The sequence below is a fragment of the Sebastes umbrosus genome, chromosome 21, assembly GCF_015220745.1.
Source record: "Sebastes umbrosus isolate fSebUmb1 chromosome 21, fSebUmb1.pri, whole genome shotgun sequence".
NCBI classification, from domain to species: domain Eukaryota; kingdom Metazoa; phylum Chordata; class Actinopteri; order Perciformes; family Sebastidae; genus Sebastes; species Sebastes umbrosus.
This window is the reverse complement of record NC_051289.1, coordinates 7,762,027-7,786,399: the sequence shown is the minus strand read 5'-3', so window position 1 is coordinate 7,786,399 and position 24,373 is coordinate 7,762,027. Positions and strand designations below refer to the sequence as shown.

The window sequence follows — 24,373 nt, the reverse complement described above, 5'->3', positions numbered from 1 at the left end:
TGGGTAATCTCGGCGATGTGGCGGGGCTCTACAACCTGTCCCCGATGCGAGGAGCCTCTTTCCACAACCACAGGCCAGACCAGATGAGTCTATTACAGCGGGGGTAAAGATGGTCATTTTAACCCTCCTCTCCTTCAAAAAGAAACAGTGTGCTAGTGCATTTATGACGCAGGAGGAATTCTCAGTCGAAGCGTATTGAAGGGGTTGGCGATACAGTGATGCATGGCCACGCTGGCCGGCTCTATTGTGAGAGCGGGATGCTGTTGGGCCGCTGCTGCGGGTGGAGAGGCTCGGCTCGGCCAGTGGGGAGCCCCGGGGGCCAGAGGAAGCACTTAGAGTGGTAAAATGGCCACTTATTCACAACCACCCTCCCCGTTCTCACTGCTCCTCCCTTACCCTCGAGCCTCCCACTGGGTTCAGGAGCACAGACCTCTGGGAACTGTATGATGGACTACTGGACTACACAGACCTCACTGCAGTTAGCCTATTCTGGCCTTGACAACAATGAAGCCCCGCACACCGAGCCCTCCTAAACCTGCTTTTTTATACGTAAACATTTGCACGAGTGACATAAAGAGATTCAGTTTTGACGAATGATTTCTTTGCCCCCACCAGCTGAATCCATTGGCCAGCCAGGCGGCGGTAGCAGCAGCGGCAGCCATGGGATCCATCGCCGGGTCTCAGGTGTTCGGCAACGCCCTGTCAAACCTGCAAGGAGCCACCGGACAGCTGGTCACCAATGCACAAGGACAGGTGAGTGTGCTGGATGCTAAACTTTCTGAATCTATTAAACATACAGCTAATTAAACACCACAGTTTCCTTGGTAACAGATCTGTAAGAGGCCATCTATCACGTACGAGTGTGCGGCTCCAAATAAAACATTCGTATAGTATTTCTGATCTTTCCTTATAGATTTCTAGTGGCGAGTCTGTGTGTTGTCTTGGAGCTGTTTGTCTACACTCGAGTAGCCACCCCAACATATATTAAGCTTTTTGGGAATAAACAAAGCCTCTTCTTTCTCTTATCCGCATGCGCCTGTCGCAGTAAAACGCTGACCTTGTCATATTTACAGGGTGGCTGCAGAATTGTTCCATCAGTAGCCAGAGGCTTGAACGATGATGCTTGTCATTGTGGGACCCTATCTAATGAATCATCTTATCGCAGGTGCACACAGCACATATTAAAGGAGAATTGTATGGACAATGTGCCCTTTCATGCCACTCGGTGTTATTTACCTTAACCCTTGTTTCATCTTTTAACACTTGCACTGTCCCTAGTGTAAACTTAACACAAACATGGTGGAACAGAATAGGGGAAAATCGATGCCTCGCAATATTGTATCGATACACGGACGTCAAGTCTTGATCTTATATAAACATTAACCTGTTAACAAACCACTATTCTGTCTAGTAGAAGGTGTAGCAAGTTCAGTCTTAAAGCTAGAGTGAATACTGGTGTCATATGAAACTAGAAAAACCTAATGAATCCATTGGTACCATGTCATACTAGCTTGTCCGAAAGAACGCTAAGTATTCTTCCAAAGTTACGCTAAATTTTGGCGAGGAAAAACTGGCATTTTCAAAGGGGTCCCTTGACCTCTGACCTCAAGATATATGAATGAAAACTCTGAGATGAACAGAGTGAAAACTTTATCTTATTAGATAAAACAGATGTTGACACCTTATGTGACACTTCTATATCTTTAAATGTCAAACTAACTTTGTGTGTTTCTTGTGAGACAAGAGTGACTGACAACAGCAATTTTCATCTTTTCATTCTAGGGGTAGGGGGAAAAATGTATACAGCATATCGCGATATTTTGCGTGGCAATATTGTATTGATACATGGACATCAAGTTGATTTTTTATTATATAAACTATTAACCTCTTAACAATCCCATAGCCCAACGCTATTCTGTCTTTCAGAGGTTGTAGCGGGCTCAGTCTTAAAGCTAGAGTGAATCTACTGGTAGTTTGTTGGGAATAACGCAAAATAACGCTCCAAAGTTACGCTAAATTCTGGCGAGGAAAAACTGTCATGGCCGTTTTCAAAGGGGTCCTTTGACCTCTCACCTCAAGAAAGAAAATTGTGAGATTAACAGAGTGAAAACTGAATCTTATTAAATAAAACAGATGTTGACAAAAGCATAATTTGCAGTTGAAAAAAAGGTAATAAATCGCAATATATCTTATCCTAATACTATTGCAATAAGATCGTATTGTGACTTAAGTATCGTGATAATATTGTATTGTGGGGCCTCTAGTGATTCCCACCCCTAAAACCGAAGCAGTAGGTGACATTTCTAAGCACTAAAAATAAAGCAAAAACTGATATTTAATTGTTAAACTCGACACTTAGCCCACTGGTATTAGGTTTCATCACCACCAGTGTGACCATGCCTCATTGTTTATCGTAAAGTGTGCGAGCGCTTGATGCTAAACGTCGCTAATGAGACAGTATGGGCTTCCCTGGCACACAAGGTGCCTGGAGCACTGGGGACAGATCACTGTGGATATGGACTTGATGGGATGCTCTGTGCTTTTGTAGTGTCTTGGCGGCTGACAGTCCCTGACATAATCAGGTCACAGAGACGGTCAAAGCCGTGGGCTACAGCCTTTGCTCCCCACCTCATTATTCCACAGCATTATTCAGACGGAGGGCTCTGAAACACGCACTACCATATCAGAAGGTCCCGCCCTCCCTCCCCCCCCAACACTGGGGAGATTATACAGGCTAATACGTACCTCAAACAAGGCTAGAGGTCCACCAAACACACCCTGAGAACTTGTGTCTGCATGGAAAAGCTTCAAAATAGGAGACAGTGGAGCAGCTTTTATCTAATTTCGGTTTGTAGAACTGTTTCCATTCAGGCTAGTGTGTCATTGGAATTTAGAGAACAATCTTTATCATCACTACATGAGTAAAAAGTCACCTTTCCTTGAATATAGAACACGGCATAACGTCTTTGACCTCCTAATTTCCTCCACAACTCTGTCAAAAGACCTTTTCATAAGCGAGAGCTCTGGGGACCTTGAAAAGTGCCGGGTTTGATGGACGTTTGGAGTTCAATATGTTTTTAAACCTTAATTATATTGGCCCCAGCCTCTTTATTCTCCAAGGAGAATCAATGAGGCTCTTTTATTCGCACCGCCTCTACAACAGTGATTAAGGCTGTGGATAAAAGGCCAGAATATTGTCACTCTCACTCCTGATTTTTTTTTTTTCCCTTTGTGGCATCTTCTATTCAGTGCAAATTCTCACTTTGCCTGCAGCTTTAATATGGCAGTAAAACTGTGTTGGGAACTGAGGACATTAAGGGCTGTTTCATGGAGCGCACCGTACGTCCTGAAATGGTTTGTGAGTGTGGCAAATCCCAGTTTGATAAACCCTGGTTCCTCAGCTCTGTGTATGGAAACCCTCTCCTCTCTGAATTTTGGCTTTCAGGCCATCCATCCCATTTACTCCCAGCATTCCCAGCCTTTGGCGAGGGCTTTGACCCCTGGGATGGACACTGCTTGAACTAATGCAGAGAACAACAGGTAGGAACTAGGGCTGTCAAAGTTAACGCGATAACGCGTTAACGCAAATTCGTTTTAACGCCACAAATTTGTCGCATTAACGTAATCGATCTTTTGGAAGTTTTAGCTCAGATTTAAAGCTAGAAAGAAGAAACAAATAAGATATTGCTACCATATGAAACTACAAAACCTAAGGAATCCATTGGTACCAACCATGGCATACTAGCTTTTTGTGAAGGAGGTTAAATAACGCTCCAAACTTGTTCTAAATTTTGGCGAGGAAAAACTGTCATGGCCATTTTCAAAGGGGTCACTTGACCTCTGACCTCCAGATATGTGAATGAAAATGCGTTCTATGGGTACCCACGAGTCTCCCCTTTACAGACATGCCAACTTTATGATAATCACATGCAGTTTGTTTTGTGTTGTTAATTGATTTCCAATCATAAATATATACATATATTTGCATAAAGCAAGAATATTTGTCCACTCCCATGTTGATAGGAGTATTAAACACTTGACAAATCTCCCTTTAAGGTACATTTTGAACAAATAAAAATTGTGCGATTAATTTGCGATTAATCGCGATTAACTATGGACAATCATGCAATTAATCGCGATTAAATATTTTAATCGATTGACAGCCCTAGTAGGAACACATGCACGGTTAACCTGCAAAGCAAGTTGGCCTGCAAAGTGGGTGAACACAAGTGTGCCCTTTGTATTGATGGATGCTTCCAGCCCTTAGATCGAGTGTAACCACAGTGTAAACTGCTGTTGCCCTTGTAATTGTAAATCTACTGTAGGGCTGCAGCTATTGATTATTTTCAGTATCAATTACTCTGTCGATGCCCTACCAAGTTCCCAGATTGCTTGTTTTGTCCGACTAACACTCCAAAAAGCAAAGATATTACATTTCTAATGATATAAAACACAGAAAAGCAGCAAAGTTGAGACGCTGCAGCAGCTAATGTTTGACATTTTTGTTGGATAAATAAACAACTAATCATTGCTGCGTATCTGCATCTTGAGAAAATAAAACAAAGGCTGTTAAATTAATAGAAAACACCTGTCTACCCAGGAAATGTCTTCTATCCAGTGCACCATTATGAGTTTGCTGTTTTAGCCTTGGATTTGCTCTGAATGTTAGCCTTTTTTGGACTTGTGTGTTGACACGAGTCCAAACTTCCCAAACATTTTTCCCTCTCGGGTCTCAATTCACCGCATGAACAGTGGAGGAGAGAAAATGGGCAAAGATATTGCCTGGCGACCATGGCTAAAGACACAGATTGCCCTGGCTGGAGAGATGAGATGACATTTCTGTGGAAACAAGAGCAGCATAATCTTAATGAGTTCTGCTGGGTGGAGAGAGAGCACGTTACTCACATGCCATACGAAGTGGAGCGGGAAGCAAACACAGGAAGCCAAATAAAGGAGAGCAAACTCAAAGATAACTGAGGAGAGGGCCTCAGCAGTGAATGACAGAAGGTCCTGAAAGCTGCTTACTTATGGAATTGTGGTACGATGAAAGAAATGGAAATGATTGCATGTCTCCATCAGTGAGTGGAGTTCCTGCTGGTTGATTTGGAGTAGTGCAGCTTTGGAGGCACACGTTCACCAAATATGAGTAACCTTCTGAAGAGTAACTTCACTGGTGGTGTACATAATCAGTAAAAACATGAGGAATTTATAGCAAGACCTGATGTGTTTCACATTTAAATGAATGAAAGAGGGGTAGGAATCACCCGAGTCCCCACGATACAATATTATGTGTTTTTAAACATTTTGCAGTATGTTTAGTATTGCAATAAGATATTTTGCGATTTTTTACCTTTTTTCAACTGCAAATTATGCAGTTTGTCAACATCTGTTTTATCTAATAAGATCCAGTTTTCAGTCTGTTCATCTCAGAGTTTTCATTCACATACTGTATCTTGAGGTCAGAGGTCAAGGGACCCCTTTGAAAGTCGCCATGCCAGTTTTTCCTCGCCAAAATGTAGCGTAACTTTGCAGCGTTATTTAGCGTTCTTCCCGACAAACCAGTATGACATTATCTTCCAGTATCTTCACTCTAGCTTTAAGATTGAGCCTGCCACAACCTCTGAAAGATAAATTAGTTTATATAATAAAAGATTGATACTTGACGTCCGTGTATTGATACAATACGCCTAGAATGAAACCAGTGACTTAAAAAATTGTTGTTGTCAGTCCCTTTTGTCTCACAAGAAACACAGAAAGTTAGTTTAAGATTTAAACATAACAGAAGTGTTGCATACTTTTTTTAAAAACACAAGCATACATTGGGAAATGGTCTTAATATGCAGCCTATAGGGTTGGGCATTTTCTTTAAATTTTTTGATTTTTTGATAGCTGAGGTTTGGTTCAATACTAAAACAATGCTTATGTTGATACCTTAATTTGGAGAATATAAACATGTTGCCAAACTGCCAGATACATCAGTGTTAAATTATGAACTTTGCCTCAATATAAACTAAAGTTAAAAAACAATTGTTGATTTAGATCTGGAAAGTTCTGTTAAAACAATTAGTAAACCTGAGAACGGCCATGAGATCGATCATTGTTTCGGTGCTACAGATGCGTTTCAGTTGTTACTCAAGACGCATTGAGATTTGATTACCTTAAACTATAAACTTTTATAAATGAGGGCCATGATCTGTAAACCTTTCCCCATTAGGAAAGTGTATAATAAAGTCCCTTCTGTCTATAAATTCTAACAGTTGACTACTGTGAGAACTTTACCCCTCCAGCTCTGTGAGACACTGCCATGAAACATCTGCCTGAGATAGTGAGATGGAGGAGCATTGCATGGTGGGACGGGGACGAGAGCTAAGCTGTCAGTTGCCTGCTCTTTTATTATGCTTATAGAACAACCACTTAGTCCAATGACGATGAATAATTGAGCGGAACAAGTTCCCTGCCACGGCGGCATGCAAAGCGGGATCAGTGGGACTCCGGAGACGAGAGCGTCAGGCAGGGCAATAAAATATGCTAAGTGGCAGGAGAGCATTACAGCGAATTTGTAAAGCCGGCGCGGAGAGAGAGATAAATTATCTCTCCCCTAATGCGAAGCAACGTAAGCAAATGAGCCGTGGCAGGGATGAATTACAGATTGTCGGCCCACCTTTCTCTCACTGATCCCTCCCTATTATGTCAAAGAGACGGGGGGAGAGGAGGGGGAGGAGGGCCACGCGCTGAAACACATCAGCAGCGCTGGCGATAGAGACTAGGCAGCCAGACGAGGCTCGGTTAAAGCTATGTAGAAGCCGTGTTGAGGTGTAGAAGCTCGCACTGAAATATGAACTTAAAGAAGAGTCGAAGCAATTTTTGCAAAAGCAGCTCTTTGTCCAGTTGCCAAACAACAGAATTTGGACTGATGGGCGTCTCATCCATGTTGAGCTACTCTCTGGTGTAATGAGGCTTGGTGGAGGAGCGGTGTCAGCGGGGGGACGGGGCGACGGCTGCTCAGAACCAGTCCCCAGATGACATTAACCTTCATCATGGTGAAGAGGCGCTAAGTCCCCCCTAAAGCGCCACTCTTGGCCACACTCTGGCAGCTCTGAGAGCTAAAACGCTGCAGTGACACTCTGCCGCCCCCTTTGATCTGCCCTTCCTGATTACAGCCACAGAGGAGAGGAAAGCCTGGGCTGGAGGGGGGTGGAGGAGGGGTGAAGTACCCCTGGGACCCTGAGAGTTGAATTAGAAACACAGCGTCCTGTCCTGTCTCACTCTCCGATGCTCCTCTTTTCTCCCTCTTATTGTTTCTTTTCTTGCTCTTTCTCTCCACTTCTTCCTCTCTGCCTGTGAGGGTGAAATGGAGGTTTCTGTCTCTCAGCAGCCTCACTCCTTCTCACCAGAGACAGACAAAGACACTTACAGCACAAACACACTTAGACACACACACACAGTCACACATACGCACACTCATCCCGGTCTTGGCCTGGTGATGGATAATACAGTCAGTGGTGTGCACCATCACACACACAGGTATTCAGTGCTGACCTTTGCAGTGTGCTCCCAGCAGTCTGCTTTGGCTTCACTTGCTCCAGCCTGTAAAACCACTTCAGTGACAGACCATCAGTGGACACTTGTGCATGTTTTTTTCTCACAAAATCACACACAGACGACTCACCAACTGATTGCTCTGATTAACCTCATAACACGGCTAAATGGCCGCTTTGTTTCCGATTACATTGCCAAAAAAAGCTCTCGCAGCGACGGAGATCATTAAGACAGATACCTCCAGTAGCGTTTACCCTCTCTGCTCCATCTTCTTTTTAAAACCGCCCAGCTGATTTCTCCTCCTCTCTACCCCCTTTGTAGATAATTGGAACAATCCCACTGATGCCCAACTCTGCAGGGCCCTCCAGCCAATCAGGGGGTGGCAACCCAGCACTGCAGGTACAGCCAATTACACCTCAGCTTCTGACCAACGCTCAAGGCCAGATCATCGCCACGGTGATCGGCAATCAGATCCTGCCTGTCATCAACACCCAGGGAATCACGCTGTCACCAATCAAGCCTGGACAGCAGGTAACACACACTCGGATGCACAAACACACACATGTAGAGGAAGATATCTTGTATTATTATAAACTGATGTTTCAACCATGATCAAGACGTTAAAACTGTTGAATGAGCAACACCTAGTGGAGTCAGACCAGAGCTCTGTTTATTCATGAAAGCATTACTCCAGCACTGCTAGTCAGGTCTGCTTTATGCTAATAAACACCTCGTATTTTTCCTGCTTCAACACTCGTAACGATCATTTGCATCATTCCACTTGGGAAATTGTAGCTTTTGGTACAATGTGTGTGTGTGTGTTTGCATGTTTGGAAGGCACTTGTCAGCCAACCTTTCAGGCTCAGGGAGCCTGCTGCGCCCCTGCAGAGCCCAAACCCCCCAAAAACAAAACAAAGACACACTTTTCATCACCCCACTTAAAACTCAAACACTCCACCTCTCGCTCCTTCCTCAATCACACTCTCCAGCTTTATGATTTGTCCTCTCTGAGCTGAACAAGAAGTATTTTGTTTTGATTTAAAGGTGCATAAAAACACACAAGTTCTTTCTTTTTTTATACACTAGATTTGAGTTAAAACTGTAAGTCTAGAAACTCTCAAACACCCCCAACTTGCAGATCTATACAGCGTTCAGTTGCGGAGTCAGATGCATGCACACAACAATGAAAATGTTATTGACTTGATAATGACGATGTCAGCGCAGAATTACAGGGTAAAAGTTCACACTGAAGGCCCGTACAGTGCAGAATGGATGAACCTCTCAGCAGATGGACACCTAATTGTGGCGTATCCGAACCACCAGATCATACTCTTGAATGAATTAATGCATTTGTAATAATGTTTATGCTTTTGTCTCCACTTCAAAGCCCGCATGTACACATTGTTCCACGGGCATAATTTACGGTTGTCAGAGCCTGCAGTCTAGAATATTTCCAGTGAAGCTAGATAATTCTCCGAGCCTGTCAACAGTCCTGACAGTGTGTGCATCGCTGTTGACACCCCCCACCATCCAAACAAACACATGCCACAGAGAAAATAATTAATAGCAAAAGAAGGAGAGGAGAAGCCGGCCTAGCTTATGGCGGAGACAGCTTTTCGCTTTAAGAGTGAAGACGCACCATCTTGATCTTGTAAAAGCAATTCAAATGTGCATAAAACATGAAAATACATAGTTTTTTCCGCCATCAGAGCACGCAGCGTGTGGATCATGAATTATGTTTGATATAGGGACTGCTGTGTCCACGTTTATATCTCAGATTCAGGCTGCCATTATTAGCATCCTCGCAGGTCTGATGACGAGGGAGAAGACTCTAATTGTCGCGAGCAGTTTTCAAGTTGATTTCTGCAGATAAGCGTTTGTAAAGCGGTGGAGTACCTCAGCTGACTCTCACTGTCTCCTGCAATAGTACCTAGTCTATTGAGCAGACTATTGACACTATATTCTGCTCCGTCGGTTTAAATACTGCAGGCAGTAATTAACATTTATTCATCAGGTCCAAGGTAAATGTCATTATATTCAGCTTCTAAGTGGCTAATTTAATAGCTGTTGATTGGTTGATTAGGTTTAATATAACAGCCTAATCACTATAATGACATGATAACTGTAAATGATGATTATTGGGATGATGTGGGCGAGGGAATAATGGATATTTTTCCTCCACTGCCTGCTGTCAATATATTATATCAGCTCTCTGTGTGTGTGTGTTTGTGTGTGTGTCCAGCTGCCTCAGGCTCAGCAGGGTCAGACAGGCCCCGCATCGTCTCAGCCCAACCTGCTCCACATGCCCCACAGACAGAGTCCTCTCCACCAGGCCTCTTCCTCCTCCTCCACCTCCTCCTCTTCCTCGGCTCTCAGCGTGGGGCAGCTGGTCAGCAGTAAGTGTCCGACACAGCTCACAAAAACGCAACACGCCTTCAAATACATGGAAGAAAAGAACCATAACCCTTCTCTGATTATACAAGTCCACTGACTCTTGTATCATATTATGACAATGAATGTGCGCTCAAGGGTCACTCAAATTACAACAAAACATATCTAGCCATGCAGGATATCCAGCCACCTATTCATTTCTACTGAAGAGGTACTGTAGATCTTAAAAAAATGGGTCACAAATACATACTTTCATTTTTAAAGAAGACTAAGTAATTTCCTAAAACAGCTGGGCACTGTAGCTTTTAGCAAACATCATCCAAACAGGAGGAAATAGCATATTTGTTGGGGACTATTTTCAGCAGCAGATTAATACACATTTGGTGCTCTAGTAAGTATTTACAGCAGCAGGACAGTGTACGTGGTATTGACTCAAAATAAACTACAGTGCATTCTAATGAAGGAACATGTTGCTCAGTTCAACAATGTGTTTTTATTAGTTTTGGACGATAATGGAGCTCTATGGTACAGAGGAATAAAATATATCAAGAAATGGCTGTCAGAAGGGTCAATTCATTGATGGTTTTTAGTCTTTTCATGGGATTTGTTGAGAATAAAATGTATAATGTCTAGGGGTGCAACGGATCACCAAACTCACGGTTCGGATCGTATCACGGTTTTGAGTCACAGATCGGATCAGCAGAAAAAAAGGGAGTAAATATAACTTTTAGAGATGCCCGATCACGTTTTTTGCCGCAGATACAGATTGCAGATCGTCGATGAGCCATATCGGCCGATACAGATTGTTTTTATTGTTGTTTTTATATTTAAATGTTATCCTTTTACTTTGTTATAGTCATCTATTTGCATAAAAACACACAAAATCAGGTTACATTTTTCATGGTGCTAGTACAGATAGTGACTCTCATTTCTAGAAAATTCTTGAAATAAGTTATTAGAAACTGTTTCAAATATCCTCACTGCCTTGGCCTTTTCTTCACTTTGTTTTAAGAAAATAAGACTATAATAAATGAAATGAAATCTTGATAAGAGTGATATTTATTATCTGGTTATTCAAATACCCAGGACAATGAAATCTAGACAGAATTAACATGATCATATGGACATTTTTGCAATGCAGAGACGTCACTCGGGGTGTCACGATATACTGGTATTGACGACAGCCGTGATATTTTAAAAATGAAATATTGATAGCATGTTAACAATACACATATGATAATATCATGTCAATATCATGAAAATCTGATATTGCGACAGTCCTAGATGTCACTGTGAATTGTTTTAATTGGAGCTACTTTCCACTGAATAAATAGTCCAGATGAAAACTGGTGACAACATGTGGATTATCCAGAGTAACAGGGACACAGTCACTGTAAAGACATGTTGCTGCTGATTTTTTCAATACACATTTTTGAATGTTTTGAGTATTACCAATGAAATTTAATTTGATCTGCATGGCTGGATCCCGGAGGTGAGAGAATGAAAATGTCTTTTTGTAATTTGGGTGAACTGTCCCTTTACAGATTCAACATGGCGGCCACACAGTTTCTACATTACTCTCAGTGATGACTGATCCCCGCCTCCTACAATGTTTGATTTTTTCCTGACTGTCAGTTCTTTGGTTTATTAGACGATCCAAAGTGGCGTGTGTTATGTTTAATGAACATAAGTTTCATTCTCCCAATGCGTGGGCCTATAAATCACTGGGCCACAGCCTGTCAGCATGCAGCTACTGCCTTTAAAAACTCTCTTTTATTCAGATAAATTTCATTTGTCAGAGTCGATTCCCCTAAACTCCATGTAAACTCATTTCAAAGGCAGCTACAATGCCACTGAATTTAATAAAAAACAAGTCGCCATTGATCAACTTGTTGTAGACACCGTGTTTAGTTTGTGTTTACTCGCAGCTCGGAAAATATCTTATAAACCATTTTTGAGTCTGCACAAAATCATTGTGGCTCGCTTCTGCGGTAAATAGAATTAATGCTTTATGCTGAGTACGAGCCATATCACTTCCCCTCAATATCACTCGCAGCATACATACACAAAGGAAAATCCCATGACAGAATCAGAGTCGTCTGCCGAGGAGAGAAGATGAAATGTCATTGCGTTCGCTGGCCACAAACAAAGTGCCAGAAAACAGATTAAAACGCTGAGAATGTCTGTTGCTGTTATTTAAAAATAATCAGATGGGGAAAATGTCAATCAGAAAGAAGAATGTCAGCAATATTTTTGCCTTCGGGTTGTTTTCATTTTAACTTTATATTTATATTTCTCATAGGAAACTCAAAGTGTTTTCTAGCAACACTCAATTTAGCATTCATCTTACCACTACATCACTTCTTTCTAACTGATGTGCATATTGATATCTGATCACAGTGTGGTGAATTGACATAACAAGAATGCTTATTGATCCCAGGTGTAAATACAAAGAGCGAACAATGTATCCAGATACAGATCAAATGTTAATAGCAGGTGTAAATAAGGTCTAAAACAGAACTTGTTAAGGGACAGGAGAACATTATTTGTTCACTTTTCCTCGTCATATTTTCTAAGACTATGTAGATTTCTAACTTCTAAAGTCACAACTAAAAAGTTCATCATCATTTAGTCTAGCCGCAACTAACGGTTATTTTCATTGTTTATTAAGCTGTTGATTATTTTCTCGACTAATCGATAGAAAATGGTGAAAAATGTCGCATCAGTGTTTCCCAAAGCCCAAGATGACATCCTCAAATGTCTTGTTTTTCCAAAACTCAAAGATATTCAGTTTACTGTCATAGAGGAGTAAAAAAAAAAAAAGAAAATAATCACATTTAAGAAGCTGGAATCAGAGAATTTACACTGTTTTTTCTTAAAATATTACTCAAACAGATTAATCCATTATCAAAATAGTTGGTGATTAATTTAGTAGTTGACAACTAATCGATTAATCGTTGCAGCTCTAAAACTTTTGATTGATAAACTTTACATTTTAACATTACATGAAAATATAAGACAGTGAACTACTGTACTTTACTGTCATCTATCACAAGATGCTTTGAAATGTACCGTTGATGTTTTCAGGTGGATTACGAACATTTCAGCACAAGTAAAACAAACATTTTTTTAGCTTAAAGGGATAGTTGGGGTGTTTTGAAGTGGGGTTGTTTAAGGTATTTATCCATAGTCAGTGTATTACCTACAGTAGATGACACCCAGCATCGAGAAGCAGACAGGAGTTACCGACACCGGAGCAAAGCAATGTACTGCTGGGGACGGCAGCAAAACGTATTTTAGCCACCTAAAAGAAAGGCTCACGTAAAAAAAATCGATATCCATTCAAATGTACGCTATATTTAGAATATTTTCCGACGGCAAACTGAACTGAAAACTTCTATCTATACTGTTTTTGTCATCTGAGCCTGCTGGCTTTGAAGAGAACATAAATAAGTTTCACTTTCAGTTCAGTTTCCCCGTCAGAAAGGGCCGTCTGACGTTAAGGTAAAGTGGTGAAAATATTCTAAATATAACGTACCCTTAAATGAATATTGTTTTTTTTAGGTGAGCCTTTCTTTTAGGTGGCTAAAATATGTTTTTCTGCCATCCACAACAATACACTGCTTTGCTTCCGTGTCGATACTCCTGTCTGTTTCTCCAAACGGTGGGCATGCAGACCGTCATCTACTGTAGGTAATACACTGACTATGGTTAAGTATCTCATACAACCCCACTTCAAAACACCCAAACTATCCCTTTAAGTGGAGGACAGACAGAGACAAACGCTTGACTTCATTGTGTGTCTGGCTCATAATAAGAATGAGTCTCGCCTGTAATTTATGAAGGTGCTTTTTCTCATTTTCTTTTTCAGCATATAAATTGAGTGTTTAAGTTGTTATTGTCCTGTTGTAATTATGAAGCTTATTAGTGTATTATTGGTGTGAAGAAAAGACCCAGACATTGATTGTCTCAATTGTTTCAGTTGTTTTTTTAATTTATCTTCTCAAACATTTTATTTACCTCTCTGTTTGTTTTGTGAAAGCCTTGCTCCTCCATTTGTTATTGCAAAATAGATTAGAAGTGTTTAAATCTTAAATCATGTTTGGGTTCATGTCTAAAGATAAATATGGATCCAGAGGTTAGACCAGTTGCTCTGGAGCGCCATTAGTCTTTCAAACCACTGAGTAAATAGACTCTGTGGGGAATGATGAAGAGATGCTCATCAATGTGGAGATGATGGGACCCGAAGCTGTGAGTGCTCATCCCTCCCATTTAGTCGGCTCCGAGTCTCCGGTCCCTCATCTTCCAAGTGTTCACACGTCTGGAGCACGCCGCATACGCTACACGTCACTTATGAGGCACAACGAGATGGCAGCCCCATAGATTTTTGCTTAAATACGCTTGGAGGATTCCTTTAATAATTCATTGATAATGACCAAGATGAATAATTCAGAGGCACAAACTTTGCTTTAGTAAGCAGGATGCCAGGGCACCTGACATTGATGTACAATGTGAAATCACTTTTTATTAGCAGGGAAATTCTTCAAAATGCTTCAGTGAAGTTTTTCAGATCAGAGTCACAAACAGCATTTCTGTGCATAAAGAGCTTTCTCTGTTGGACTGGAGCTGGAGGTTTGAAGGCCTGAACTGTCTTCACACAGGGTCAGACGGATTATACATTCTTAAATGTTTAGCTTTGGTATGTATGTGTATTCATACAGACGAGATAAAAGAAAAAGACCTACAGTATCGATCTGCTCAACATCTATTGAAGCTCTGTGTCGTGTCGTTTTGTCCCCATGCTTTTGTATGTGGGATTAAAGATTCACACTTGCAAGTCAGAGCAATGACACGCCTGCATTCACACCTCAGACGAATTTATTCGTCCAAACATCTCTCCGAGTTTACAGCAGAAGGGCAGAGAGAGATAATAAGTTCTGACCCGGAGCTGGACTCTTTTTTCAAAAATTGTTTAGAGACGATCATGATCACATATGTCTGGATGTTTGCTTCATTCACTCTGGAAAATGAGGTAAGCGACGGCGGAGCAGAGGGCTAATAAAATGAGATATGTGTGTTGTATTGCAGACCCGCAGACCGCCCCCAGCGAGGTGGACGGGGTCAACCTGGAGGAGATTCGTGAATTCGCCAAAGCATTCAAGATCCGCCGGCTGTCCCTGGGCCTGACACAGACTCAGGTGGGCCAGGCGCTCAGCGCCGCCGAGGGGCCGGCGTACAGCCAGTCTGCCATCTGCAGGTAAGAGCAAACAAAGAGAGCCAAACGCTTCATTATTTCTGATCAATATGTCCTAATTCTGTCAGGTCCTGCAGCCTCACTGAGTCGTCTGGTGCTCATAACTGCCATCTATTTTTCATCCTGTGTTTTAACAGACATTATTAAGATATTAAAATACATAATTGACTATCACCACCCTGACAAACGAAGCTCTCATGTCTGTACTTCCTCTCCCTTCCCTTCCACCCCGCTGACATGACAGCCGGGTATGCAAAATACATACACAAGTATTACACGAAGCACTTAAAGCATTTAATAATTACTAAGGCCCGACGCCGGCTGCTGCGCCTGAACATGAGAGAGCTTGACGGCGATGATCTGTTAATAAGATTGCCATGTTTTACGGCTGCCACCAGGACAGCTTAGTCATAAATGGTGCATTATATATTCATGAGACAATCAGACAATCAGCGGTTCATCCCTCCTGTTTTTCCACTTGAATAACATTTAGCATCAATGAGCCACATTTCCCTTTCAAGTCAGAATAATTGGGCCACATCATGCCCAAATATTTTTCAAGAAATAATAAAATATATTATTCTACAATGCAACAAAACTATTTAATTAAAAAGTTAACAAATGGAAGTTAATGTTAAATAAAATCTAATTAAAGGTTATACATGTTTGACAACTTTTCTTTGTCAAAAACACACAAAACGTAACACAACTGTAGCCTGTTTTCCCCTCCGTCTGCAGCTCTTATTCCTGTATTAATTTTAATGTCCACCCTGCATGTGCTTTGCTTATGACCTGTACTGTTTATGTGACACGGCGCTGCCACGCACTTTTAAAAATTTCATCACATCAACATCAAACAGCGGATAAAATGTGAAATGCTACAGGGGTCGGGGTTCTTATGAGGCCCAGCCATCTCTGACTAATGTTTAAAGTCTTGAAATCACACATGAAATATTTACAGCCAGGCATAATTCAAATATTTATAACATACATTAAAAGCCATTAGCTTCAAAAATAAACACTCTGTGGGCTGTTATTCATGCCGTTAAGACAATTTTTTTTTGTTTGTATGACATCGGACATGACATCCTGATGTTTTAAGTAGTAGGGGCAAACTTCACATGCTTTAGTTTAGTTAACATCAACACAGACATGAAGTTTGAGGAGGAGCGGGACGTCACGGTAGCTCTGGGGCTGCGGCTCTGAACCCAGACGCTGAACAGACACTGACAGATGCTTCCATCTCGTCTCCTTTCATTGCTCTCTATGTTTCCAGGCACTTTATTAGTTTATCTAAACAGGCACAGGCATTACAGCAGGGCATCATCAAACCAATGATGCACCAGTGTGTCCTCTCATGGCTCTAATTTGTCTCTAAATCTAACATACATTTCTCAATTTAATTATACGATTTAAGATAGAAAACGTTGTTTAGTTGATAGTAAGTTGCTAAATATTTCCAAAGACACATTTGACCTTGCATAAACAAACATGACCAGCTTATAGAAACATAATCTTATGTATTTTATCATTAGAGCGAGACAATAAACCCACTGATGTTATGAATCTCTTACAGATTCAAATGTATATCTCAAGGGCAGGTTATCATTCAATTAGGGCTGGGCAATATGACGATTTATATCGTCAAAACAATATAAAAATGTCTATAGTATATATTTTTCTATATTGTTTCTATAGCGATATAGGCTAGGCCTGTATTTATTTAATTTTTCTCTATAATTTCATTTAAAACTGTTTTTAATTATGCACTCAAGTTTTTAAAATGAGAAAATACTCAGTTTACTTTTCATTTATCAAGTATTTAATTCACACAGGAGTATACAAAAATAGGCTTTACCATGTAGTTATTTCATTAGACTATTTATTTATTGTATTACCAGAAAACATGCTATAACGTGATATATATCATTATCAAGCTATGAAATCTGAAATACATCATGATAGTAGATTTTGACCATATTGCCCAGCCGTAGTTTTAATGTTGTGTGTACAATACCTGAATACAACACTTTTTTTTAAAGTATAAAAATGTTTTGTCTACAAAATCTTTTTTCTATTAAACAAAAGAAGCCAAACTTCTTAATAGGATCAGTGTTTTACTTTTACTCAACATGAATGGCCTTACAAGAACTTTGCCTCATAAAATACAGTCTAAAATTATCTAAATTAATATCTAAACCAGGAAATATTTAATCAAGTAAACAAGACCAAGAATCTTATAAAACATTTGATTCCAACTCTCCTGACAGTAAGGTTGAGTGATATGGATAAAATATGAATATTATGGTATACAGTGCGTCATTTTATATCATTATATCAATATTAATAATATAAATATATATAAAATACATGTTTGATTTTGACTTATCCAGTTACACCTGAAAAATCAAAGTACTTGATGTATCAAGTACTTTATATGAATTCAAAGTCATATTTAATGACATCCAATATTCCCCACAATAGTCTATAACAACCAGAGATATGTTACATACCACAGTATAAACAGTTTAACAGATAGTTAAATGATATTGTCTCACTGTATATATCGACAGTTTTCAATAAATGTCTATAAACAGACCAATCAGCAGTTCATTGTCTTAAACTGGTCGTACTGTAATTAAACAGCAAATCGTATCTGAAGTGAACCAACCGGAGAAAGGAGATACGTGTGCTGATGTATAAAAAATAATAGTTGTCATATTTGTTGTTGTCGAGGTAAATCTCTTCATATAGTGTAGATTTTAGGTCATACGCCCTCGTTTTAAGCGTATACTTTCAAAGCCTTCTTGGCTGTAAAGCTTCAGGCCAACAGTAACTGAGGCCTAAACATACAGCATGTCTAAGCAGACTCCTAAGGTACTTTAAAGAAGAGAGGCTGGAGGTGCATTCAGGGAAATCTCCCTCGTGCTGATGCACTAGAGGAGGGAGTGCATACCCCAGCTGAGCAGCTCTCAACTCATTTTAGTATCCGCGGTTCCTGTTGATCCATGAAATGTCCTGTCTCTGGTGACTCCTCATATTTACTAATGTATTCCCCGCAGTACGGAGCCCTCCTCTCTCCACTGTTTAGGACGAGGTTATAAATAATACCGCCTGTCGACCAGGAGGAATGCACCAACGAGGTGTAGCGGCAGAGGAAGTTCATGCACGCATGGTCATCTCTCCCTCGCTTGCTGTTGTCTGCAGCAGCTCACCTCGCCATTAAAAAATGTCTTGTTCGCATTGTTTGTTCCACAGAGAGCAGAGCAGATCTCTGCTGTCAGATCACGAGTTGTTTTACTAAAAGCATTCACACACGCAGTCACACTCGTGTTTGTCCCAGAGACACTTTTAGTAAACTCGTATCCTTATTTCTTTAATAATGTTTGGAAATCAGCGTTTAAAGAGCAGCTATGATAAGATATCTTCCTCTATTATATGCACATATGATGCTTATGAAGACTTTATTTTCTGTGGTGAAATTTAAGGTTACATAAATCCGGAAATCTCATTTAGATCAAGATATTTTTTGCAAAAAAGACCTGAGGGTGCATCCTGGTGGCCTCGAGGTCTTAGACACTGACATGTGATGACAAGTTCCCTGGTCTGAGTCCAGCTTTGTTACATGTCATCTCTCTTCTCCCTCCTTTTATCACCTCTATATTGTCTGCTATCAAATAAGGTAAAAAAGAGAACAAATTGCAAATATACAAGATCATCACGACTTGATTTGCTCCTTCAATTAAATTAATTTAAGTACTAAGTGACTATTGAAACTGTCACTTATTTGAGTCTAAACAGACCTTTATCTCATGTTATCCCCGTATCGTTCTTCCCATGTTTCCTGTCGCTCTATCAAAAGATAAAATGGCCATAAAACAAACAATAAACCCCAAAGAATGACTCAAATCTATCCAGTCAGGTCAGTTAGCATCACTGCGACTTGAATAACTGAAATAATAATAGAGCCCGACCAAACATTATCGACAAATATTAACTGTAAGGGTGGTGTTCATATATAGTCCATCAATTAAGTATGTGACTTGTAAATAAATACAAAATATCTAAAACAACATTACAATATTTACAAAATACAATATTAAATTATAGGAGTCTACACCTTGCTCTGTAAAAGTGTCAAAATTGTAATCTTTAATAACCTAATTTAAAGGATCCTTATCAAAAATGTGTGCTGATAATGTACGGTTAAAAAACAAATGTTAATATAATTTTTAAACTCTCATATCAATGACAGAATTGATCTCAAAAATCCACTTTTGGTCAGACTCAGGCCAATAACAGTAAATTAAAACATTAAAACATCTAAACAAAATTGAGATAAAGTAGTCTCCTTTCCCACTAAATAACATAAACATAACAGACATGAGAGGAATCCTTTTACTGTCAAATATAAGACCATCATCTTCATCATATCTCAGTCTAACACCATATACAGTATCTGTTCATATGCACCTGACAGAGTCATTGGGCTGCCAGCCAGCAGTGTTTGTTTTTTATAAAAAGCTTCATTCTCCATTCTTACTGAGACTTGCTAAAATGCGGCGAGAAGTCAGAATTACGCGTCACACGGCCGTAAAGTTGCAGGAACCTTCAGGATTAGAGTGTGCAAATGTATTCTTATTAAATATAAAATGAGACGTTGTTAAGAGGACGAAAGAAAGTTTGAAAAATGTATTAAATGTACATTTTGATTAATAATTCAAGCTCTTTTTGTAAATAAATGATGGTGCCATATTTAACTGCATGCATTAGTGGATTTTTGTTTTTTTATCACCTGAAGGAAAGAAATGGGATATTTTGGAGTAATTCCTGTTTCTTTTTTTTGTTGCTTTATGAGTACAGTTTTCAGTTAGATGTTTTGTATGTTTTTGGTTCAACTGGACCTGTTTTTAGTCACTGGCAACATCTCCTTGCTCCAGTATTGCCAATTTGGGACAGAGGCACAGCCTCCTCCAGAAAAGTAACACCCTACTGGCAACCGTCAGCTCCAGCTGCTGCAGCTGAGGGGTTTCCAGGTGCAGAATACAGGAGTTTGGCTCGGATGTGTACCTGGATGTTAGTCTCAGTCCCTGTGGCATTCTGGGTGAGGAGACAAAAGACAGGCAGCTTATCCGTTGTTCTGGCAGGGCACCTAAGATTCTTTTTTCTCAATTCTCCCCAGACACACCATCCTGAGAAGCCACTTTTTCCTACCACAGGAAGCCCAAGAGAACACTATAGGTAGCAGTCTGACAGGCAAACTGAACCCTGGCCTTTTATATCCTGCCAGGTTTGAGAAGTTGGACATCACCCCTAAAAGCGCCCAGAAGATTAAGCCCGTTCTGGAGCGCTGGATGGCCGAGGCTGAAGCCCGCCACCGATCCGGCATGCAGAACCTGACTGAGTTTATCGGCAGCGAGCCTTCCAAAAAACGCAAGCGGAGGACCTCTTTCACCCCGCAGGCGCTCGAGATCCTCAACAGCCACTTTGAGAAGAACACGCACCCCTCCGGACAGGAAATGACGGAAATAGCCGAGAAGCTGAACTATGACAGGGAGGTGGTGCGCGTCTGGTTCTGCAACAAGAGGCAAGCCTTGAAAAACACAATAAAGCGTTTGAAGCCCGACCTCGGCCCGGCTGCACCGATGGACCCTCTCACTGATTCTCTAGAGGAGCTCCCGAAATGAGCGAGCTCCACCGGCAAAAACGGCGGAGTGGAAAAGTGGCAGCCATTAAATAGAACAAAGGTGGATGAACTCATCTTTGAAATGAGAACTGAAAAAATGTTCCACGAGTCACCCGGATGGACAGTTTGCAAACAAAAACTATGTGTTGTCAGTGTGATTACCACAGCTATGTAAATGACCTTGGCGAAACCAAAAACATGAAAAAAGAGATTAATATCTGAGAATTATGTAAAAACATATGGTGTGCTGTTTCAAAGAGTTTTAGATTCTGGCCTCACAGACCAGACTATCGCCCAAATTTTGGTTCCCACGAGGAGGGATTTAGTAAAGAGATCATACCAAATCAAAACACTATTTACCAAAGTCTGTTGCATCTGAGTACTAAGAATAATTTTGTAATGTAAATGTGCTCTAAATTTTTACATTTGTACTGGCAAATCTAAGCTATATGTGTGAGGTTGAGTATACATTTTATCTTTGTCTCGCTTACTTTTTTCTTCATTGTTTGTATGTAAATATCTGAAAAAAAGAAAAAAACAACAGAAAAATGCTGTCTTCGAATTGAATCACGCTGATGAAGTTTCTCTTTTGGACAAAAAAAAAAGAACCTTTGCTGTTAAACAATTGCATAATAATGTTGTTTGCCTCTGATTTGTGTTTCATCTGCAGATATTTTCAGTCACAGTGTAACTTTGTACAACTTTTACAGGTATTTACTATTAATAATCTCATGAGATTGTTTCAGAGGACGACAGAAGATAGTAAACTAAGGACTTTCACATGATGATGATGATGATGATGATGATGAGGGTTTCAGTGTCTGTCAAGTCTACTGCAGCTTTGTTTTGAGCTACTGTGTCATTCTGTTGCCAAAGCCTGATAGCCAAAGAACACATACATTTCAGCTCAAGGACTGGTGAAGATTTTTATTTTATTGTTCACACGGCTTTCTCCTCCCCCCCTTTTTCTAAAGTGTTTTACTCTGTGGGTCAACTTTAACAAAAAAAAAAAACACTACCATGTCAAACAGCTGCAACAGTGTCTGCTGTAATAACTGATCACGGCAATATAGAAAAATGTGTTGGATGAATTTTATTTCAAGCAAATTTGCTTCTGCATGCTTCAACTCAAACCACATGTAGAAGGATACTTTTTGTTATTATTAAAGCTTCATCTAAGATCAATTTCAACCCCAAAATTAACATCATTACCTGCTAACATCACTGAAAATAACACATTATTTTACACGATAAACCCTTTAATTAAGCCCTAAAATTAAATAAACGTGTTTTTGAAGCCTGTTTTGTTGCCACTGACCAAACTACCGAGCTCATTCCAGTTCAGATGTTTTTATAACCTGAATATTTCAACTCGAATATGCTTTTCTGCGATGTTGTTTCCTTTATATTCTGTACTCAGTTAAGTGAAGGTTTACAATCAACCATTTTAATGGAAATGTGTGTTTTTCTGCACCTATGAATTGATTTCTACTACAGTAAAAATGCTTAAAAAGGTTAATTTCAACAGATTCTCTTCAAGATTTCATGTTATTTTCTTTAATTTCAGTCAATTGACTGTACTAAACTGTTCATTTTAACGTGGTATTACCTTGTGAGGAACTGTCAATATTCCAGGCAAGAACGTCCCCGCAAATCTCACAAAAACCCTCACAGGAAAAGATATATATAAAAAGAAGTGAATGTTGAGAATAAGTGTCACATGTCAGAACGAGTGAACTTAATTTGAAGTGAGGTGAAATTTGATGCAATTTATTCAGAATCATGTGTCTGCTCGATATCTGTCCTTCCATGTCACATTGGTTATCTCAGTCTTTCAGTCCTCCTGTCTGTGCACTGCTGTGTTCTTCTTCACTGCCTGGAAAACACGCACACTCTGTAAACGTTAGAAAAACACATGAAAAAGCTTTACTTGTGTGTGTTTTTAAAGAAATAAGCAACTCATTTTCTTTGGTGCGCAGAGACTTTAGATATAATTTTGATTATATATTCATTTTCTGCATGTCTACAGCAACACTTTTAGTGTATTTCCACCTTTATTTTGCTTCCATTCAAGCGAATCTTTGGCCAAGAAACTACACGTCTGCATCCCACCCACCAGATACGAGAAAGCAGCAGGCTCCTGCAGGTAGAATATGGATCTATTCTGAGGCTTATCAATAAAGCTGTAACCAAAACCAAAAAATAAATGAATAAAAAAAAAAAGAAGTCACAGGAAGGAGTAATGCCTTTGCTCAACTTTTCAATGCTGGACCAAAGCTCTATAGTTATGCACATTGTACAGAGAAATAGATTCATGATGTTGACAATCTTTAAAAAACTGAGATAAAAGAATTGAAGAGTAGAAATGTACAGTAGTTCATCCAAGGTTTACCTCAGTACTGTTCTCGTGAGAATCATACAAACGCCATACAAGCAGCAGCAGGTCAGTATAGAAAAAGACAGACGGTTACTCTGCACTGTGTGTGTTGATGTTCACCTTCAATGTGGAGGGAGAGGCTTGTGTTTTATTTATTATTATGTGACACATGATTGTTTTATTTTTGTGAAGTGGTTTCCTGAGCCACACACGTGTGACTCTGGTCATCAGTTTTTTATTATTGTTGCATTATTTCTCATTGTGACGTTCACCTCTCAGTTTTTCACAGACCTGTAGACCCGCGTAGAAAAAGGAGATTACAGTAATGTTGCTCTTAACCCAATTAGGAGGATTTGTTAATCACCTTTAAATGCTTTTTGTGGAAATTTTACTAACAAAAACGAACCGGTTTGACGTTTTTTGTTTAATAGTCGAAGAACTCGAAACCAAAGCTGAAGAGCCTGCAGAGGTTGGTTTTCATTTTTTTATAGACTGAAAACTGTACTTAATCTATAGAGCAATATCTGTTTGGTCAGTTAAGCAGCACTTTGTGTATTTCCAAAAAAAAAAAAAAAAAGCTTCAAGTCTGTCACATTGATTTGTACCATAATTAGTAATAAACAATTGTTTGACATGAATTTTGTGTCCTGTTTTCAGTGGAATTATTTCTTTTTTAGAGATTAAAACACAGTAAATAGGCCTACTTATTTTGTCAAAGCTGAATTTAAAGACAGGAATCTGATTGTTTGGCATCTGTTTTTTTCATATTGCCTAAAAATAATTATACCATAGAAATATATTTCATAAGAAAACATGTAAAATTGTCACAGGGACGAACAACTAACTTATGAGATATCCACTGCTAGCCTTAACTAAAGCTAGAAATAGATTATATTTACTTACTGATTTTTTTCCTCGCTGTAGCCTAATCTGTAATTAAAAAATATGATTAACTAATATTTTAGTATTCAGTTTGTTATTTCACAATATTAATGCTGCAGTGACATAAACCTAAATACCTAGACTCAAGTGTGATCAAAAAAGCATTAACTGCCATTTGACACTAGTGGAATTCATGTGATTTTGAGTGATTAAACTGCCTTTAAATCACATATTATATTGTAGA

At 39.7% G+C, this 24,373-nt stretch overlaps 1 protein-coding gene across 3 annotated transcripts in view; it reads left to right on the top strand.

The window, feature by feature from the left end:
• Window positions 1-23,871, top strand: part of pou6f2 (POU class 6 homeobox 2) — an 88,940-nt gene extending 65,069 nt beyond the window's left edge. For 2 of the 3 annotated variants that reach the window (XM_037756636.1, XM_037756637.1), the window contains exons 8-12: window positions 616-753; window positions 7,861-8,070; window positions 9,782-9,935; window positions 15,019-15,187; window positions 20,367-23,871. In XM_037756636.1, coding sequence (XP_037612564.1) covers window positions 616-753; window positions 7,861-8,070; window positions 9,782-9,935; window positions 15,019-15,187; window positions 20,367-20,871 — 1,176 coding nt within the window. In that variant the 3' untranslated portion in view covers window positions 20,872-23,871. The remainder of the gene's footprint in view (window positions 1-615; window positions 754-7,860; window positions 8,071-9,781; window positions 9,936-15,018; window positions 15,188-20,366) is intronic. The other variant, XM_037756638.1, reaches the window with a different exon arrangement.
• The last annotated feature ends 502 nt before the right edge of the window (window positions 23,872-24,373 follow it).